Source organism: Oryx dammah, unplaced genomic scaffold (assembly GCF_014754425.2).
Source record: "Oryx dammah isolate SB20612 unplaced genomic scaffold, SCBI_Odam_1.1 HiC_scaffold_1, whole genome shotgun sequence".
Classification (NCBI taxonomy): domain Eukaryota; kingdom Metazoa; phylum Chordata; class Mammalia; order Artiodactyla; family Bovidae; genus Oryx; species Oryx dammah.
The window spans coordinates 58,297,756-58,313,912 of record NW_024070185.1 but is presented as its reverse complement, the minus strand read 5'-3'; the positions used below and the strand labels follow the sequence as shown (position 1 = coordinate 58,313,912).

The following is a 16,157-nucleotide window of genomic DNA, read 5'->3' as shown; positions in this document are numbered from 1 at the left end:
GATAGTTTTTATTTCTTATAATGCAGGATATTTATTCTTTTCAAATCTTTGTTTCTTCTGATAGCTGAGTGCTATCTTTTGTCTTTGCTGAGTTTTGGGTCTACATTTTGTAAATTCTGGAAATCTGGGCTTAGAGGAAGGAAGGAAGGAGTCAGCTTTACCTTATATTGAGGGCCTACTTGGGCTTCACAGAGGTGAGCAAGGCTCAGGAGGGAGGCTGACAGTGAACATCCAACCCCATCACAGCTTTACTGTTCTTGCTCAGATGCCATATTTTTAAAATACTTTATTTTTTTTCATAATACTGTCATTACAAAAAAATACAAAAAAACTACTATAAAAACATTCAAGGGCTTGTCAAAGTGAGAAAACCTAAAAACCCCATCCCAGAACCTGGCTGAAGCAGTCTTACCCTAGCTCCTTTACTATTTGACCTTTATACAGTTGTGGGAGTGGGATGGGGTCACACAGGCATCAAAGGGCTAGAAATTCCCCACGCAGCCTCCATGAAGGGTAAGAAATAAGTAGCTTCATATATCACAAAAATGGGATTTGGAAGTTTAGGGGTGGCTAGGCCCTGAGTTCAGAGGTGTGGGGAGAAACCTGTGACCCTGAATCTCTTGGTGGGGAATAGCTGCCACCTGACCCCAAAGCCCTTTCCCTTCCTGATGAAGGTTGGAAGACAGACCGTGCCCTCCACCTCTTAGCCTTAATACAGCAGGCCCCCTCCCCTTCCTCTACCCTTGCACATTCCTGGGAGCCGCAGGGAGGACAGACCTTCCAGCTATGCAGGGTCTGGGCAGGGTAGCTGTCAAGAAGGCTGAGGGTCCCATTCACTTCCCTGCCCCAAATGAAAAGTGTCTCGTGCTCAATGGCCCGGTTCATGGGCTACAGACCTTCCCTTCCCATCTCAACCCTGGAGAGGCACACACAGCTCTAGGTGTATGTTTTGTGTGCATGAATAGGTGTGTGATAACCTTGGACACTGTGGACTTGAGGGTGGGGCTGGGGTGGGAAAGCAGTGTCCATTTTATCCTCTTCCTCCCTTAATAGGAGGAAGCTGAAGGGAAGGGAAAGGAGAGGTATTAGCAAAGCTGAGAGGGGAAGGAGGACATGCTATTTACAGGTGTGGACAAGGAATCTCTATATCTTCAAGTAGCACTCAGGTCATTCTCCAGCCACTGGAGTGGGAACTGGATTCAAAGGTTGTGACATGAAAATTGACCCCTGGCCTGGGCTAGCTATCCCCACCTCCCTCCCACTCCCCCAGGGCAGCCCAGCTTCGAAAGGGGTCAGGGATAGGAACATTTCCCCTGAAAACCAGTGGCTTTTTTTTTTTTTTTTTTTTTTTGCACTTTAGAAAACGTTGCCAGTGTCCAGTGGACATCAAGTTGGGTGCACAATGGATGGGGTGAGTGTGGGGGGTATTGCTGTGGTAGACTCTGGGTTGGCTAGGGCAGAGCCTAGGAACAAGGTAGGTGCTGCTTAAGGATCTGCCGTGTCTGTGGTGTTAATCTATCTGGGAACCGAACTTTGAACTCAACAATGAGATCTCCCCGCTGGGTGGGCACCTTGGGGAAGGGAAGGCCCTCCCCACGGAGTCTCTTCACGGTGCCTGGCTTGATGACATCATTGCAGGGCAAAGGGATCACTCGGCCATCAATGGTGGGAATGTTCACGGTGCAGCCGCACAGTGCCTAGGGAAAATTAGACAGAGAATGAGGAAAATGTAGGGTAAAGTGATTGGAAGGGAAGAAAAGTAAAAGTGGGGAAGAAAAAAATTTACATCACTCCCACCCCCTTCCCAGTAAAAACATGATCTGATCCAGGCCCCACCTCCTTGAGGCTGATCAGGGCACTGTAGAGCACGTTGGTACCGTCTCGGCGGAAGTGTGCGTGGGGCTTGTCTTTGAGCACAAAGACGATGTCGGCAGGGATGTTGTCAGGTGTGGCATCGCCCTCTTTGGGGAAGGTGATCTTGGTGCCTTCCTTCCAGCCACGCTTGATGACAATATGCAGGATCTTGTCCTCGGTGCGCACAGTTCGCCCATCAGGGTTGAGGCGCCGCCTTGTGATCTTCATGCGTTTGGTGGAGCCGTGGTAGATTTCCTCCAGGGACACCCTCAACTCATGCACCACAGGTGGGTCCTGAACCTTGCGCCGAGGGTATAATGGTTCTGGGGCTCGCCTTGGACCCCTACTCAGCCCATTGAAGCCAAAACGGCCAAAGGCGCCAAATGGGTCATCATCTTCATCCACATCCATGTCATCTGGGTCAAAGCCACTGAAGGGACGAGCCGAGCGACTGCTGGCAAAGAAGATATCGAAGGGGTTGGAGCCTCCAAAGAAGGAGGCAAAGGTGGCATGGGGGTCTCCATGGAAGGTGTAGTGAAAGGAGCCGCTGGAGCCACCTGAGGAACCGCCGCCAGTCTTCAGGCCTGGAGGGAGAAGAAGTTAGGGGCAGTGCGGCTGGTCTCCACCCCACCCTAGTCACCTCTCCTTGCTCTCTAGCTTCCAGTTCATCAGCCTAGAGAAAGAAGCAACCTTTAACTCCCACAGACAGGGCTGGCCTAATAGAGTAAGAAAAATCTCTGGCAAGATTAATTTCTACTTTTTTATATGCTTAGTAATAATAAGGCACATCTTGAGGGTCAAAGAGGCTGAAAAGCTAAGACCAGAAGACTTGTAGGATGCAGCCTCTATTTCTATAATCTCTCCTGTGACCCAAAGATGTCTCACTAAGCCTTGAATGGCTGGCCCGGGGTCATATTACAAGTCATACCTGGCTCCCAGATTTACTTATCTCCAAAGACAGGGCAAGAGGCAGTCACAAAGAATTTGACCATCCAGGGTGCTAGTAAATGACTTGTCCCAAATAAGGTAGGGGTATCATCAAGGAGGAAGTCCCCTCTCAGTCTACTTCAAGCAGTTTCCTCTTTCTCTGACTCCCACCCAAATGGGAAATCAGGAGGGCCCTCAAAAGTAGGAAAGATCATTAGCCTGGAGAAGAGTTATTTTTCTACAAAAAGTTTTAAAACGCTTCATTCCCACATTCAGGGCTCACAGTGTTGCATAGCTCCAAGGAGTACCATTCACAAAAGGGACAAGTATAGACTGTGCAACACCCTGGAGTGCACAACACCAAGCTTTCTCCCCATACCTTATGGGGAGAAACCTTATGTCAGAGCAACCAAAATGCATGAATGAACTGGAACATTGCAGTGGCGACCCCAGTGACTCTCTCTGGAGTCAGGTTCTATCTCAGGGGCTCAGATTCCTGGAGGCAGTCTTCATGGGGCATGGTGGTGATGGTGATGGGAGTAGTGAGGGGTGGGGCATGTGTGGGGAGAAGGAGGTTAACACTGAGAAATGATCTAGGGTATACAGACTCAGGGCTGGGGCCCAGGCTAGGGGAAGGAACTCTTCTCTTTGGGGCCTTTATCTAGATGTTTATTGGCTGGGGTCATATTACAAGTCATACCTGGCTCCCAGATTTACTTATCTCCAATGACAGGGCAAGAGGCAGTCACAAAGAATTTGACCATCCAGGGAGCTAGTAAGTGACTTGTCCCAAATAAGGTAGGGGTATCATCAAGGAGGAAGTCCCCTCTCAGTGCACCTTGGAATCCTGAGCCTGAATTAGCCTTTTATTTCCTGGGCCCACAAGAGGAGATTTGGGTTTCATTGAAGAGGCCAAGAGGCAAGCAATTCAGTGACTTGTAATAGCTGCCTCTCATCCTTCCTAAGACTCAAAGTCTGTTCTTTCCTTCTATTGGGGGTCTGATTGTCAGGTGAACTCAAGAAGCTTGGCAGAGCTCAGTGAGAGAAATTGGTCTGATGATGACAGGAGAGGGTAATTTCTCTGCAAGGATTCCTGCTGTACCACTACTACCCCCTTTTCAAGCTGGGAACAACTTGTCCCCAGCCAAGGTGCACAGAGTCTATATTCACAACTGTTCTGGCTGGCTCCTGGGGAGGGGGCAGGGCAGACAGAAATACAACCCGCATTTCCAAGGCTGCTTCTTCCTTCCCAGGCCCTGGATGTCTCCTTAAGGTTGTTCTGTATCCCCAGGAGCCCTCCTGGGGTGTAGATCTGTGTTAGAACCAGTGTCTGGACCTAGGGCCCAAGCTTTACCCTTCACTTAGGTTTGGCCTTGCAGAAAGAAGTCTACCAGCTTATCTGATGATTCAATGGTAAAGAATCTGCCTGCAATGCAGGAGTTCAATCCCTGGGTTGGGAAGATGCCCTGGAGAAGGAAATGGCAACCCACTCCAGTATTCTTGCCTGCCGAGTCCCATGGACAGAGGAGCCTGGCTGGCTATAATCCATGGGGTCACAAAAAACTTGGACATGATTTGGCGACTAAATAATCCAGCTCCTCAGTTCAGTTCAGTTCAGTTCAGTTGCTCAGTTGTGTCTGACTCTTTGCGACCCAATGAATTGCAGCATGCCAGGCCTCCCTGTCCATCACCAACTCCTGGAGTTCACTCAGATTCACGTCCATCGAGTCAGTGATGCCATCCAGCCATCTCATCCTCTGTCGTCCCTTTCTCCTCCTGCCCTCAATCCCTCCCAGCATCAGTCTTTTCCAATGAGTCAACTCTTCGCATGAGGTGGCCAAAGTACTGGAGTTTCAGCCTTAGCATCATTCCTTCCAAAGAAATCCCAGGGCTGATCTCCACCTTTTTCCTAATCAAGATGAGGCCAAGCAGAGGAATGAATGCAATTCCTAGACAGGTCACATGGTGGCATGGTGTCTGCACTGCTTTCCTCTTCCCCACCACTACCCCTCCCATCTCTCTACCCCAGAGAGAAATATTTCTTAGCTGAAAGAATACTGAGGATTCCAGCAACTGCCTGGTGAATCTGGGAATTGGCAAGTCTAATAGGTGAGGAGGGAATAATGGAAGGAACTTTGGCATGGAGAATAAGGAGAGGGTTGGGAGGACTAGGGTGTACAGAGGATTGGGTCATGCAACACAAAGCAAGGGCTGGGGAGAGGAAAAGAACATTCTTTTGAGTACCTACTCTGTGTCAGGTACAGTACTTATCATTAGCCCATCTAATTTTGAGACTAGAATGGGGAGACTGAGGAGGAGAAAGTGGAAGAAAGGTGCCATTGGGGAGGAGGGGCAGTTCCTCCCGGAAAGGAGAGTCCTCAGCTGTGACAATGTCTCTTAATATAGCCTGACAGGTGCTTGTGGCTGGCGGGTGGCAGGCGGCCCTGAGGGGCAGGCCCAGAATTAGCAGCTACATCATGCCCGTGGGATGTACTGGGAGGAGCCGCCCTCTCAGAGGCTTTATTTGGACCTTTCCTGCCACCCTGTGCGTGGCCACCAGCTACCTCAGGGAGGGGGCAAGTTGCCAGCAGCAGTTCCCATTCCACTCTTGGATCCCTGCCACTTCCTCAGGGAGTCGAAACTCTAACTCTGTTCTGCTGGCCTGAAGTGGGCAGGAATGGGGCAGGGAAGGGGACAACCATCTCTAGCTCAGAGCTCCAGTGGTTAATTCCCTGGCTGCTTAACGGCCAAACTTTTATGCTGATGATTGTAAATGCTCTGTCCTCAGAGAGCCACACACTCCCTTTCCTAACCTTCCCCATCAGCCAATGAAGCAGCAGGGACTTCAGGCAGGACTAATAAGGCTGGGAGGGAAAGAAGGGAGGGGAAGGCCTCTGGCTCTAGCTTCTCTAAGGCCTGAACCTGAGGAGGGAGAGGGGCAGAGAAAGGCAGGGAGAGGGATGGAGAGCTGAGACTGGGGAGTGGGTGGTCTCTTTTTTCCTCTGGATGTCAGTGAGGGGAACACTTGTGCCTCTCACCCTTTTCTCAGTCTCCAGTTCCCTGCTTTGAGAACTAGGTCACCCAGGACCCCCAACAAGGACAGATATCCAGGATCAGGCTGGGGCACTGCCCTCTTACCTTCCTCCCCATACTGGTCATACAGGCCCCGTTTCTTAGGGTCACTCAGCACATCATAAGCCTCTGCAATCTCCTTAAACTTCTCCTCAGCATTGGGTTCTTTGTTCTTATCTGGATGGTACTTCAAGGCCATCTTCCGATAGGCTTTCTTGATCTCATCCTCATTGGCTCCAGATGGGATCCCAAGAATCTTGTAGTAATCCTTTCCCATTACAGCCACTGGACCGGCACTGGTCTCCTTGTTTCTGAAAGAAACCAGGGCTGATCCTTGATGCCACTGTTCCCTTCTACCCCAGTCCTATTCTTGATGATCCTGAAGTTCCTAAATGACTCACTGTGTAACTTTCAGCAGGTCATGCCTGTTCTGTGGGCCTCTGTCTCTCCATCAGTATGACGAAAGGTTTGGACTAGAAGATCTCTTCCAGCTCTGACATTCTAGGATTCTGTGATTCTTTCTTTAGTTCCTGGGTTTTCCCAACAGGAAGCTGGGGGCTGTGGCCCAAGTCTTGGGGCTATTCTAAGGCCTAGGTCCTTGGGCCAAACTGAGGACCCCCATGAGCCCAGCTGAGTGCGGCGGTACCATGGACTGACAGATCCACACACAGGAGGTGGCCAAAATCAGCATACTGGGTGAGGTCACCTGAGCATCGTGGTCTCCTATGCCATGCCTCAGGCATGGTGCCCAGGCTAAGGGCAGCTGGGGCAGTGGCCCAGGACTTGGGACGGGCCTGGGTCTTCAGCCAGATGCCTTGGCCAGCCAGGCTGAGTCAGGTGTGGGTGCCTGAATTCCTCTCTGCCATTGGAGACCCCAGGTCTTCCTACCCCCACTCCCCAAACTATGCTAAGCCTCACGTGTGACTCAGATCAGAGGATGACTAACAGCCTTGGAAACTGCTGTTTCTAACTCCCTCATTAGCAGGGGGGTGACACTGCCCTTTTCCTAACCAGGGCAACAGTTTGCTTTACTCATCTCCCAGTGTCTACACACAAAACTGTGTTTGAAGACATATCTGTGCTGCCTAAGCATCAGTGTTAGTGAACAAAAGCATCCTAGGGTAGCTTTTTAACCTTAGTTTTTAGGAGACAGTTGGGCACTAACCAACATTTCCTCAATACCTTTTCTACCTGTTCTTCTCTCTCACCTCCCCCATGGTTTAGGATCTGGCCCAGTGCCAGGCCCACACTCCTTTGATAGTCCCTTGCATGCTGGGTGCAAGGGCATTTGTTATTTATATGAGGGAGAAACACAGGACTCTAACTCTTTCACTCTAATCTCCCTCCATCAATGTCTCTGTGGTGGATATGAAGGAAGGGCATTTTCCTGGAGCTAGAGCTATTTGGGGGAATGGCCAGAAGCCATTCTCTGACCCAAGACTTGGCCAACCCCTGCCAAAGCCCAGAGTCTTTCTAGCAATGTCCTGGGCTGGCAGCCACAGCTGAGGCCTGCTTTTCTGCCTCTGATTGCTTCAGAGAGGTATACAGAGTTTCCTGGCAGGAGTAAGGGTTATAATGGGTAAGGGGAGGCCTCAAGGCCTCAAGGCCTCAAGGCCTCAGGTAGACAAGGACAAGAGCCCTAACTCCTGCTTCCACAGGGCCTGTTACAGGTGGCTGGGTTGACTCATGGTTCTGAGAGTCATCTCACTCTGATGAAGAGAAGGCTCCAGTAAGGCGGGTACTCCCCCTTCTCCCTACCAGCATGTCATGCCTGGTGGGGGGAGGCTGCAGTTGGGGGAGGCAGAAAAGAAAGAGCATCTGGGGGAGGGCAGCCATTTTCGGAAGCAGCAGTAAAAGCTGTCTGAGAGGGAGCTGGGGGTGGTCTGCCACCATCTCTGCCTCAGCCCACACTTTCTTTCCCCTGAAACTGGGAAGGGACCTTATCACACCAAGAGGGTGCCCCAGAGAACTATAGCACCTTTTAGGCTGAGAGTGAGGGGAACAGCTTGGTACTGCTCTCACCCTCCCCTCGCTGACCCTGCATTACCTCTTCGTATGGCCAGTTTCCTCCCTGGCAACCACCTGCTTGCTGTTCTAGACCTATAATTCTCTTGCCTCCACAGACATAGGGCAAGCTCTTTCAGGAATTGCCTTTTTTCTTTCCTCCCTCCTTCCCTCCCGCCAATACCCATGAGCCACATGTTGGAATGACAAAGGAATCCCATGGCGTGGCACTGCCTTGGATGGAGAGAATGTTAATGTAGAGGCCGGAATGAAAAATGAGAAATAGCAAGGGGGACTCATCCAGGAAAGGGGAACGATTGATACAGAAAACGAAGTACTGAGGGAGGGGGATGAAGGATGACAAATGGAAATGTCTGAGGTGGCAAATGGGTTACCAATGGGATGTAAAGAGTTGAAATACTAGAGGAGGTATTTGTGGAAGATGGATGCCCGAATGGTTTGGTATAGGAGATGAATGACAAGGGGTGCAGTTCATTCAAATGTAAGAGTGGGACGGAGGGGGATTCTTATATGTAGCTGGGGATGAGATGAGATGGAGGAAGCAGATAGGCAATGGAGGGGGATATGACATGAAGAATTTCACTTGGTATGGGTATGAGTGCCCTTCTCCAGAGGGACTTACCGAAACTTTACAAACCCATTCAGCGTCCACGCTCGAAGTTTTAAGGGCTCCAGCTGAATTTTAAACATCAAGCTGGCTAAGAAGTCTTCTCCCCAGAAGTGTGGGAAGCTCCGGAAAGCTCCTCGGGCCTGTAGTGGGGGTGCTGCTGGGGATGGGCAGGAGAGCACTGTGCGCTTAAACATGCCCAGCCCAGCCCCTCACCTCGGATCGCTCCACCGGAGCCCGCTTGGAAAGCTGAAGCTCTGGAAGCCACCTCCTCAGGGTCTCGGGCACTTGCCCAGCAAGCCTTGTCCGGTGCAGCAGGAGCTGGACCTGATCCCCAGGTGTGGAGAGTGAAGGGGTAGGGTCCAGCGAGCACCTGCTCTCAGGTGCAGCGAGGTCTGGCTGATTGTGAATGGCTGTATGGCAGTGTGACAGTAAGGCTGGCAGTGCGAAGAGCGAGTGCTTGTGAGTGGCAGCGTGTGTACCTGTGACAGGTGTGATTGTCTGTGAGGGCCTTACAGGCAGTGTGTTCTCGCCTCTCCTGGGGAGGAGCAGACCCCAATCCCCAAGAATCTCCTCAATGAAGTCACTGACGGGGAGTCTCCTCCCTCGCAGATGGGCGGGGTGGGGCGGGACAGAGCTCGGCTGGGACAAAAGGCGCGGCGAGGAGAGGAGGGGAGGAGAGGAGGGGAGGAGAGGGGAGGGGGCTTCGGCGGAGGAGGGTGGTCGGTGATGTCACCGGCGCTGGCTGACTGGGCTGGCTCAGAAACGCCTCCGCAGAACCCAATGCGACCCGGCCCGACCCTCCCCCGGCTCAGACGCTGGCTGCCCCCTGTAAGAGGGTCGCGGACATCAAGCACCTTGCAGACTCCGCGTCCCCACACCCCCGCGGCGGAAGAGTCGATGGGCCCTCAGTGTCCCGATCCCACCTCCCCCCGACATTAGGGACCCCTGGCTTCGCGACGCCCGCATCCCCACCCCCGGGCCCCTCGAGTCCTGGCTCGGCGCCCTCACCGGTGAGGAGCTGCGGGCGCCGCTGCGGTCCGTCAGACAGCCGCTGCCCCCTCCCCCGGCTCTGGCTCCGCCGCCTCCACTAGGGACAGGAGTCGCCCGCCCGCCGGCGGCAGACGGCCGGCCCGGGAACCCGCCCCCACAGCTCCGCCTCCGTACTGCCCATTGCGCCGTCTGCCCGTCACTCAGCTCAGCTTCTGTTGTAATTGGACAGCTTTCAACGAGTGGCTCTGTGGTAGCCGTCCCTTCCTCCGCCCCTGTCACCCGGCCACACGCGCACACATTCCGGGCAGTGATTGGTATGAGTCTGATTGGTGCACTCTGGAATCAATCAACCACACCTCTTCGCTATCTGGTCATGTCATTGGTGAAAGGGACAGAGGGCGGCAACTCTTCGCGCCCTTTGATTTTATTGGTTGGTCAGTGGGGCTTAGACCCGAGTTGGGGGACAACTATTTTAGTCCAATCTCCGGTTTGAGAAGGTGGGACGTACTGGCCGCTGCTCGAATCTCGGGAGAACCTTCTGGAACCCCTGCAACGTCAAAGGCAGCCTTAAAGGAAAACTGCACCTACCAGTTGGCGGTGACTCTGGGCATTCTTTCCTTTCTTCATTTAAGAGAGTAGGGGAGAGAATAGTGCACCCTGGGAGGTGTAGTCCCTGGACCAGGGCCAAAAGGTCATTCTTGCTTACCTGTCTTCCATTGAACCGTGAACTTACCTAGCCCTGACCTGATTTAGCTTTACCTTACCGTGACCCGGAGTTGACCTGATGTGACCCAACTGAATCTCAAAATAGAACACGGTAGATGTGCATAGTACTCTTCTGCTCTTTCCTTTGTAACCTGGTAGTTCTCCACAATTTTAGCACCTCCATAATTCCCTTTCTGAGTCCCCTTTTTACTCTGTATGTTTCCCTCATTCGTGTTCCCTTATGAGCAGCCCCTTCTCAGCAACCCCCATGATACCCATTAAAGTTCTTCCTGTAATCTTTCATCTTACTTCCCCTTTGAGTTCCCATCTTACTTCCCCTAAGACCCGTTTGACTTTCCTCCCTTCTTGGCCCTATAGGATCTCCTGTCTTTCGCCCATGATCTTTTGCCTTACTCTATTCTTAATCCTTATCTATTCCCATGAGCTCCCCTATCCTAGTCCCCCTTTTAATCCTTCATCTCAGTTCCACATGATCTTCTTTCTTAACACCCTCATAATCTCCCATTTCAGTACCCCCACCCCCATTAATTCTCAGCCCCAGTGTCCCCGATGTTCAGAGCAGGCAGGGCTGCGGAGGCGGTTGCCAGCGGAAGCCGGCGCTTGAGCAGACACGGTGCCTGGCGCCCACGTCACTGTCTCCCAGGCCCATCTGTGCTAGAGGGAGCGGGGGTGGAGAGGGGGTAATCCAGGGGTGAAGAGAGGGAAGGAGTTCTTAGGGGCCTTGAGGACAAAGAAAGGGCCAGAGCAGAAGCTGTCACTTCTCTTTCCTTGTGGTTTCCCAGAGGCAGAGTATGGACACCCATGAAGTCATGCAAACTAGATGGAGCTTGAAACTGAAGCTTGGAGAGCATCAATATCTAGGACACAGAACAGAACAGGAGGGGAGTCTAGGGGTCCTAAGATCAGGTCTGCCTATTCTCTACTATCTGGCTTTCTGGTTATCATGATGGGTATTCCAGGAAAAAAGGGGTGCGAGGAAGGAAAGGAAGTGTGGTAAGAGGAGGCAGGGTGAGAGGGGGTTAAGGAGAAGAGGGAGGGAAGATGGGGTAAGGGAGTAGAGGAGTAGAGGTAGGGGAGAACAGGTGTGGGGGGTGGGGAGAGGAGGGGGGAAGATGGGTGAGGGAGTGGAGGGAAGGGAGATGGATGAGGGAAAGGGGATAGGACGTGGGGGAGATGGGTTGAGTAGCATGGGATAGAGAGATGAGGTGAGAAGGCATGAAAAAGGGAGGGGAGGTTGGGTGGTGAGTAAATGAAATAGTGTGACATGGAGGTGGGAAAGGGAGGGTGAGGGGGCTCCTTGTATCCAAGGGCTCTCAATCTTCCACCTCCAGATTCATGGGGGCCTGGACTGTGGGAGGCTCTGCTTCTTCCTATTCCAGTTCTGTCTATTTGCCTCCTCCAGCCTTGCCTGTGCCAACACGGAGGCAGAGTTTAGTCACCGGCCTTTACCTGGTCCCAGCTAATGCTAAAGTGTAGGCCTAGACCTTCAAGGGGGCAGAGCGGTGCCTTCAGTTATGGGTGGCACAGATTCTGTTGTTTGCCAAGTTTGCAGTTGCTGTCCTGTGTCCCATTATCCTGGGTATCAGGTGCGTGTGAGAGGAACCAGGGGTGCCTCAGGGTGTGGCAAAGGGTGTGAGGAAGTAGGCTCTGAAGGTAGACTGTTGACCTTGTGAGGTTGCTTACCGTATCAGTGCCTAATTTCCTCTTTTGTAAAATGGCGATAGAAAACAGCCGTACCTCATAGGATTATTGTGAGGGTTAACTGAGGTGACACATGTAGTGCTGACAGCTTGGCCTGAAGTTAATGCTCAAGAAAGTTAACTTATTCTGTATGTTCACAGATATCTGGATATATGAGTGCATCTATAAATGTTGGAATCTGGAAATTATTTGTAGTGTTGTGTTTATCATGCGATTTATGAGTGAAAGTGTATCTGTTTAATTATTTTTGTGTGGTAGTGTGCTTGATTCTATGTTATTTATTGTAGGTATGTGATTTTGTGTTACTGTACAGATATGATTAAGTGTAGGCCTGTGCCTGTCTACATGACAAAAAGTGGATGAAATAAGGCTTCATGGCTGTTGGTACGCTGACACTGTCTGCCTTTGTATGCATGCATCTGCGATCTTGTCAGTTCCAAACACCCCCACTCACCCTCTCTCCCTCTGGAGACGTCACAACCGTAGATGCCCCTCATTTCCTCACCCTGAGAGAACCGGAACCGGGGGCAGGGGCGGGGGTGGGTGCCAGTGAGGAGGTGTTTAGACAGGAGCACATGTTCCCCCCCAGACTGTGTATGGGAGGGGGAGACCTCTCTCACGTATATCCTGAAGGCTCCAGAGGAAGTGCTCCCCCCAGCCTGTTCTCAGTTCCCTGTCTTGTCACCATGGCAGCAGTTGCCAGGGGCTCCCAGGGTTGCTAAGATCTGGGTGTGGGAGGCTGCCAGCCCTGTTGCCAGTAGAAACAGAGAATCCTGGGGGAAAGGAAGACTACCCCCACGCTGCCGGCTTTATGCAGCGACAGGACTGTTTCTTGGACCTCTCCTGTGTCCCAAAATTGTTCCTATAATTTGTATGTGGCAGTACTAGGGTTGGTGGGGGGTTTTAACAGGAAGCTGGAACTAGAATACAGAAATTCACCTTCTGAGGAGAAAAGGGGCTCTAGCCTGACTATTCCTATCTTTAAGGTTGGGAGGCTCTTAGAAATTAACTTCCTTATTCTGTGCACCATCACTTGTACTTCTCCCCTGGCAATATCTCTTCTTAAGTTCTCCAATGGCTGATATTATCTGATGTTTCACCTCGTATAGGAATACCATGTTGACCCCATTATCCACTGACTCCTTCCTGTAGTCAGACTCTTTTCATATCACCTGGATACACACTTCATGCTGACACTTTAGCCCAGAATTCAGTCCCGCAATGAGCCCCAACTTTGGCCTCAGCCTGAGACACTGACATTGGATCAGGTAGTTCCCCCATCCAGCCTCAGTCTAAGCCTCCTCCTAGATCTTTTCAGATGAGCCCTAATCTTGACACTGATACTTGAACACTGACCAGTCATCTAACTCCCAGGTACTTGTCTAGTGTCTCCCTGCCTGTTCTGAACCTGCACTGACTAGTTGTTGCCATCTTTTTTCAGTCGCTAAGTTGTGTCAGGCTCTTTGTGACCCCCAAGGAGTGTAGCCTGCCAGGCTCTGCTGTCCCTGGGATTCTCCAGCAAGAATACAGGAGTGGGTTGCTATTTCCTTCTCAAGGGGATCTTCCTGACCCGGATTGAACCCATCTCTCCTGCTTAGCAGGTGAATTCTTGACCACTGAGCCACCGGAAAACCCTCCAATGACTAGTACCATAAAAGTTCAAAGGGTTTTTTTTTTTGCTTTGGGGTGAGAGAACAGTACTGGGAATGACCATCAGAGGGCATGCAACATCAGGTTCTGAACACATGCTTCTCAGAGCCCACCTGGAAAGGGGATAATAGGCGAATTGTGATATTGGATCTCTTCTCTCAGGTCAGGGCTCAGAGCTGGAGGCACAGCAGTTGGTCTAAGAGGTTGAACTAAAGAAATTAAGGCTTCCAGCTCAGCAGTGCTGATGTTTTGGGGTCATGTGGGTCTGTACAAGCATGGATCTCCCTATAGTTCAGCAGGCCTCAAGGCTGGGGTTACAGTACAGTTCAATTCAGTCGCTCAGTCGTGTCCGACTCTTTGTGACCCCATGAATCGCAGCACGCCAGGCCTCCCTGTCCATCACCAACTCACTCAGACTCACGTCCATCGAGTCGGTGATGCCATCCAGCCATCTCATCCTCTGTCGTCTCCTTTTCCTCCTGCCCCCGATCCCTCCCAGCATCAGAGTCTTTTCCAATGAGTCAACTCTTCACATGAGGGGGCCAAAGTATTGGAGTTTCAGCTTTAGTATCAGTCCTTCCAATGAACAGTAGAAGGTGCCTAACCACTTACTGGCATCGCAGGCCTCAAGAGAACTGGAGACCTGGGAAGGCATTTCACCCTCAACGTCATATTTCTGTCATATGCATGTACAGCTTCACTACCTTCCCTGGTATTCAGTTGTCTTTTGGTCCTATTGAGCAGAAATCTGCCCCTCCTCCACTTTTGATCTTAGCTCTGTTCATCAACCAGACATCAGCCATCTGCATCCCTCAAATCTGCTTCTCAATAGGGTGAACACCTCTCAGGCCTTCATGGGTTCCTCCTCTGCCTTGTTCAGTTCCAGCTACTAAGACCATGTTCCCCTGGCTGTGGTTCAGTTCATGATGCCTGGCTCTGATTAGCTTTTTCCAGGGGTGCCAGTCAGCATACTAGCCAGCCCACGTCCCTCCTCTGACCCTTTCATTCCATGTAGCCTCAGGTTACATCTTCATCAAGTGAAGGCTGCATCCTCTGCTCTCCCTGACCTGCTAAATCACATCCTGCCTGTTTTGTACCTATTATAATTTTAAAGGAATGTTATTGTTTATTAAAAAACAAAGATACTTGAAAGTAATGAGATAAAAAAAACATTTTGGCAATACCTTCTGAGTTTTAGGGCAATCTTTGGGTTTGGTAGTCTCTGTATATGATGCTTCCTTAGATGGGACAAGGAGGGAGTTAAGTGCTCACTTTAGCAGCACATATGCTAAAATTGGAATATTACAGAGATGATTAGCATGGCTTCTGCACAAGGATGACATGCAAATTCATGGAGCATTCTATATTTTTGTCTTTGATGAGTATTAAAATGTAATGAAGTAAAGTGACTGTGTATATGAATAAATGAGTATATATTTTTTTTTAAAAAAAAAGAGGGACTGAAAATCCCTAACAGTCTTGGCTGTGACTTCAGCACTGTGGACAGAGGCCAATGGAAGTATCCCCAGCTATGCGTGGGAGGGGGTTGGTGCATGGAATGATACACACACAGCCTTCAGGGGCCAGAAGTTCTTGCTGTTCACTCAGTGTCTTACAGTGTACCAAGCTCTTTTCAATTACCAATTTTATCCTGTTTTCACTCAACTATCAGCCTAGGAGGCAGACAAAATGAAGTGTTTTCCAGATGAGGAAACTGAAGTTTAGCAAGGCCAGACTAAACAACCCTATGAGTGGGGTGGGAGAGAGAACACTAATTACTTCATATTTAGCAAATTTAGCAATCACTGCTCTACTCTGGCTCAAGTGCACTTCTATTTATCTCTAGGGAAAGTCAGAGTGGGTGGAAGTTTTTGTGGAACCGAAGCTCCAGCCAACCTTGGGAACAAGTGGCAGTTGGTATGAGGAACAGAGCTGGGAGGGTCTGAAGTTCTTCAGGATTATCTGAATGAGTGGGGAAACCTTTCTTGTCATGAGGGCTCAGAGATCCAGCTTTCATGCCTTTTTTCTCTGTCCCAGTGCTTGACTTCACTGAGCCTGGAAACAAGAGAAAGGATGTGTAGGATGTTATTGTGTCTGAGCCTGATGGACTTCTGTGGGAAAATTCCAGGAAGGAGCAGTGTGGGAGTCTGTGAGTGAAGAGGGTGAGTTGTGCAGGTGGTAAGAAATCCTCTGATGTGGGCTACATCTCTATGTAACTGGCTACCTATGTATGCCTCTCCCCTGGGGGTGGAAACAGAAGGTGCTGGACCAGACGGCAACTTTCTTTGAGGTGTACTTTGACAGGGAGCACAGTCAAGAGCATGGGCACTGAAATCAGACTGCCTGACTCCCCTACTTCCTAGCTTTGTGCTATGGAACCTCACTTTCACTTTCTCATCTGTAATACAAATCACATAGGATTGTTTTGAAGATTAGCTTATGCAAAGCACTTAGAACTGCCCAGTGCATAGTAAGTGCTAAAATGTTAGCAATTACAGTTGATTCTTGAACAATGTGGGAATTAGGGGAGCTGATGCCCCTGCCACAAAAATCCTCTTGTAACTTTATAATTGAGCCTCCATATCCCTGGTTCCACATCTGC

General features: G+C 50.7%; 1 protein-coding gene and 1 non-coding gene across 5 annotated transcripts; one reads left to right on the top strand and one right to left on the bottom strand.

Annotated features, from left to right (window-relative positions):
- Window positions 1-268: 268 nt before the first annotated feature.
- DNAJB5 (DnaJ heat shock protein family (Hsp40) member B5) lies at window positions 269-9,740 on the bottom strand. Of its 4 annotated transcripts, XM_040259906.1 has the most exons (5): window positions 9,497-9,740; window positions 8,501-8,642; window positions 5,920-6,164; window positions 1,837-2,438; window positions 269-1,697 (listed from the first exon to the last, which is right to left on the bottom strand). In XM_040259906.1, the coding sequence occupies exons 2-5, from the start codon at window positions 8,566-8,568 to the stop codon at window positions 1,464-1,466; spliced, it is 1,149 nt and encodes a 382-aa protein (XP_040115840.1). In that variant the 5' UTR covers window positions 8,569-8,642; window positions 9,497-9,740; the 3' UTR covers window positions 269-1,463. The 4 variants fall into 4 exon arrangements, with proteins under 4 accessions (XP_040115840.1, XP_040115903.1, XP_040115978.1 ...); XM_040259969.1 differs by lacking the exon at window positions 8,501-8,642 and having other exon boundaries at window positions 9,497-9,627; XM_040260044.1 differs by lacking the exons at window positions 8,501-8,642; window positions 9,497-9,740 and adding an exon at window positions 8,702-9,356.
- A 5,079-nt stretch (window positions 9,741-14,819) lies between these two features.
- LOC120867966 lies at window positions 14,820-14,926 on the top strand. The gene has a single exon (XR_005722099.1). It is a non-coding gene; the product is annotated as a U6 spliceosomal RNA (small nuclear RNA).
- The last annotated feature ends 1,231 nt before the right edge of the window (window positions 14,927-16,157 follow it).

What these genes read in the sequence shown, in the direction of transcription:
- DNAJB5 (XM_040259862.1), bottom strand. Translation starts at nt 8,682, where the DNA reads ATGTTTAAGCGCACAGTGCTCTCCTGCCCATCCCCAGCAGCACCCCCA. An exon ending in AATGGGTTTGTAAAGTTTCG is followed by an intron (nt 6,165 to 8,500) that starts GTAAGTCCCTCT and finishes GGTTTCTTTCAG; the next exon opens with AAACAAGGAGACCAGTGCCG. An exon ending in TGACCAGTATGGGGAGGAAG is followed by an intron (nt 2,439 to 5,919) that starts GTAAGAGGGCAG and finishes TTCTCCCTCCAG; the next exon opens with GCCTGAAGACTGGCGGCGGT.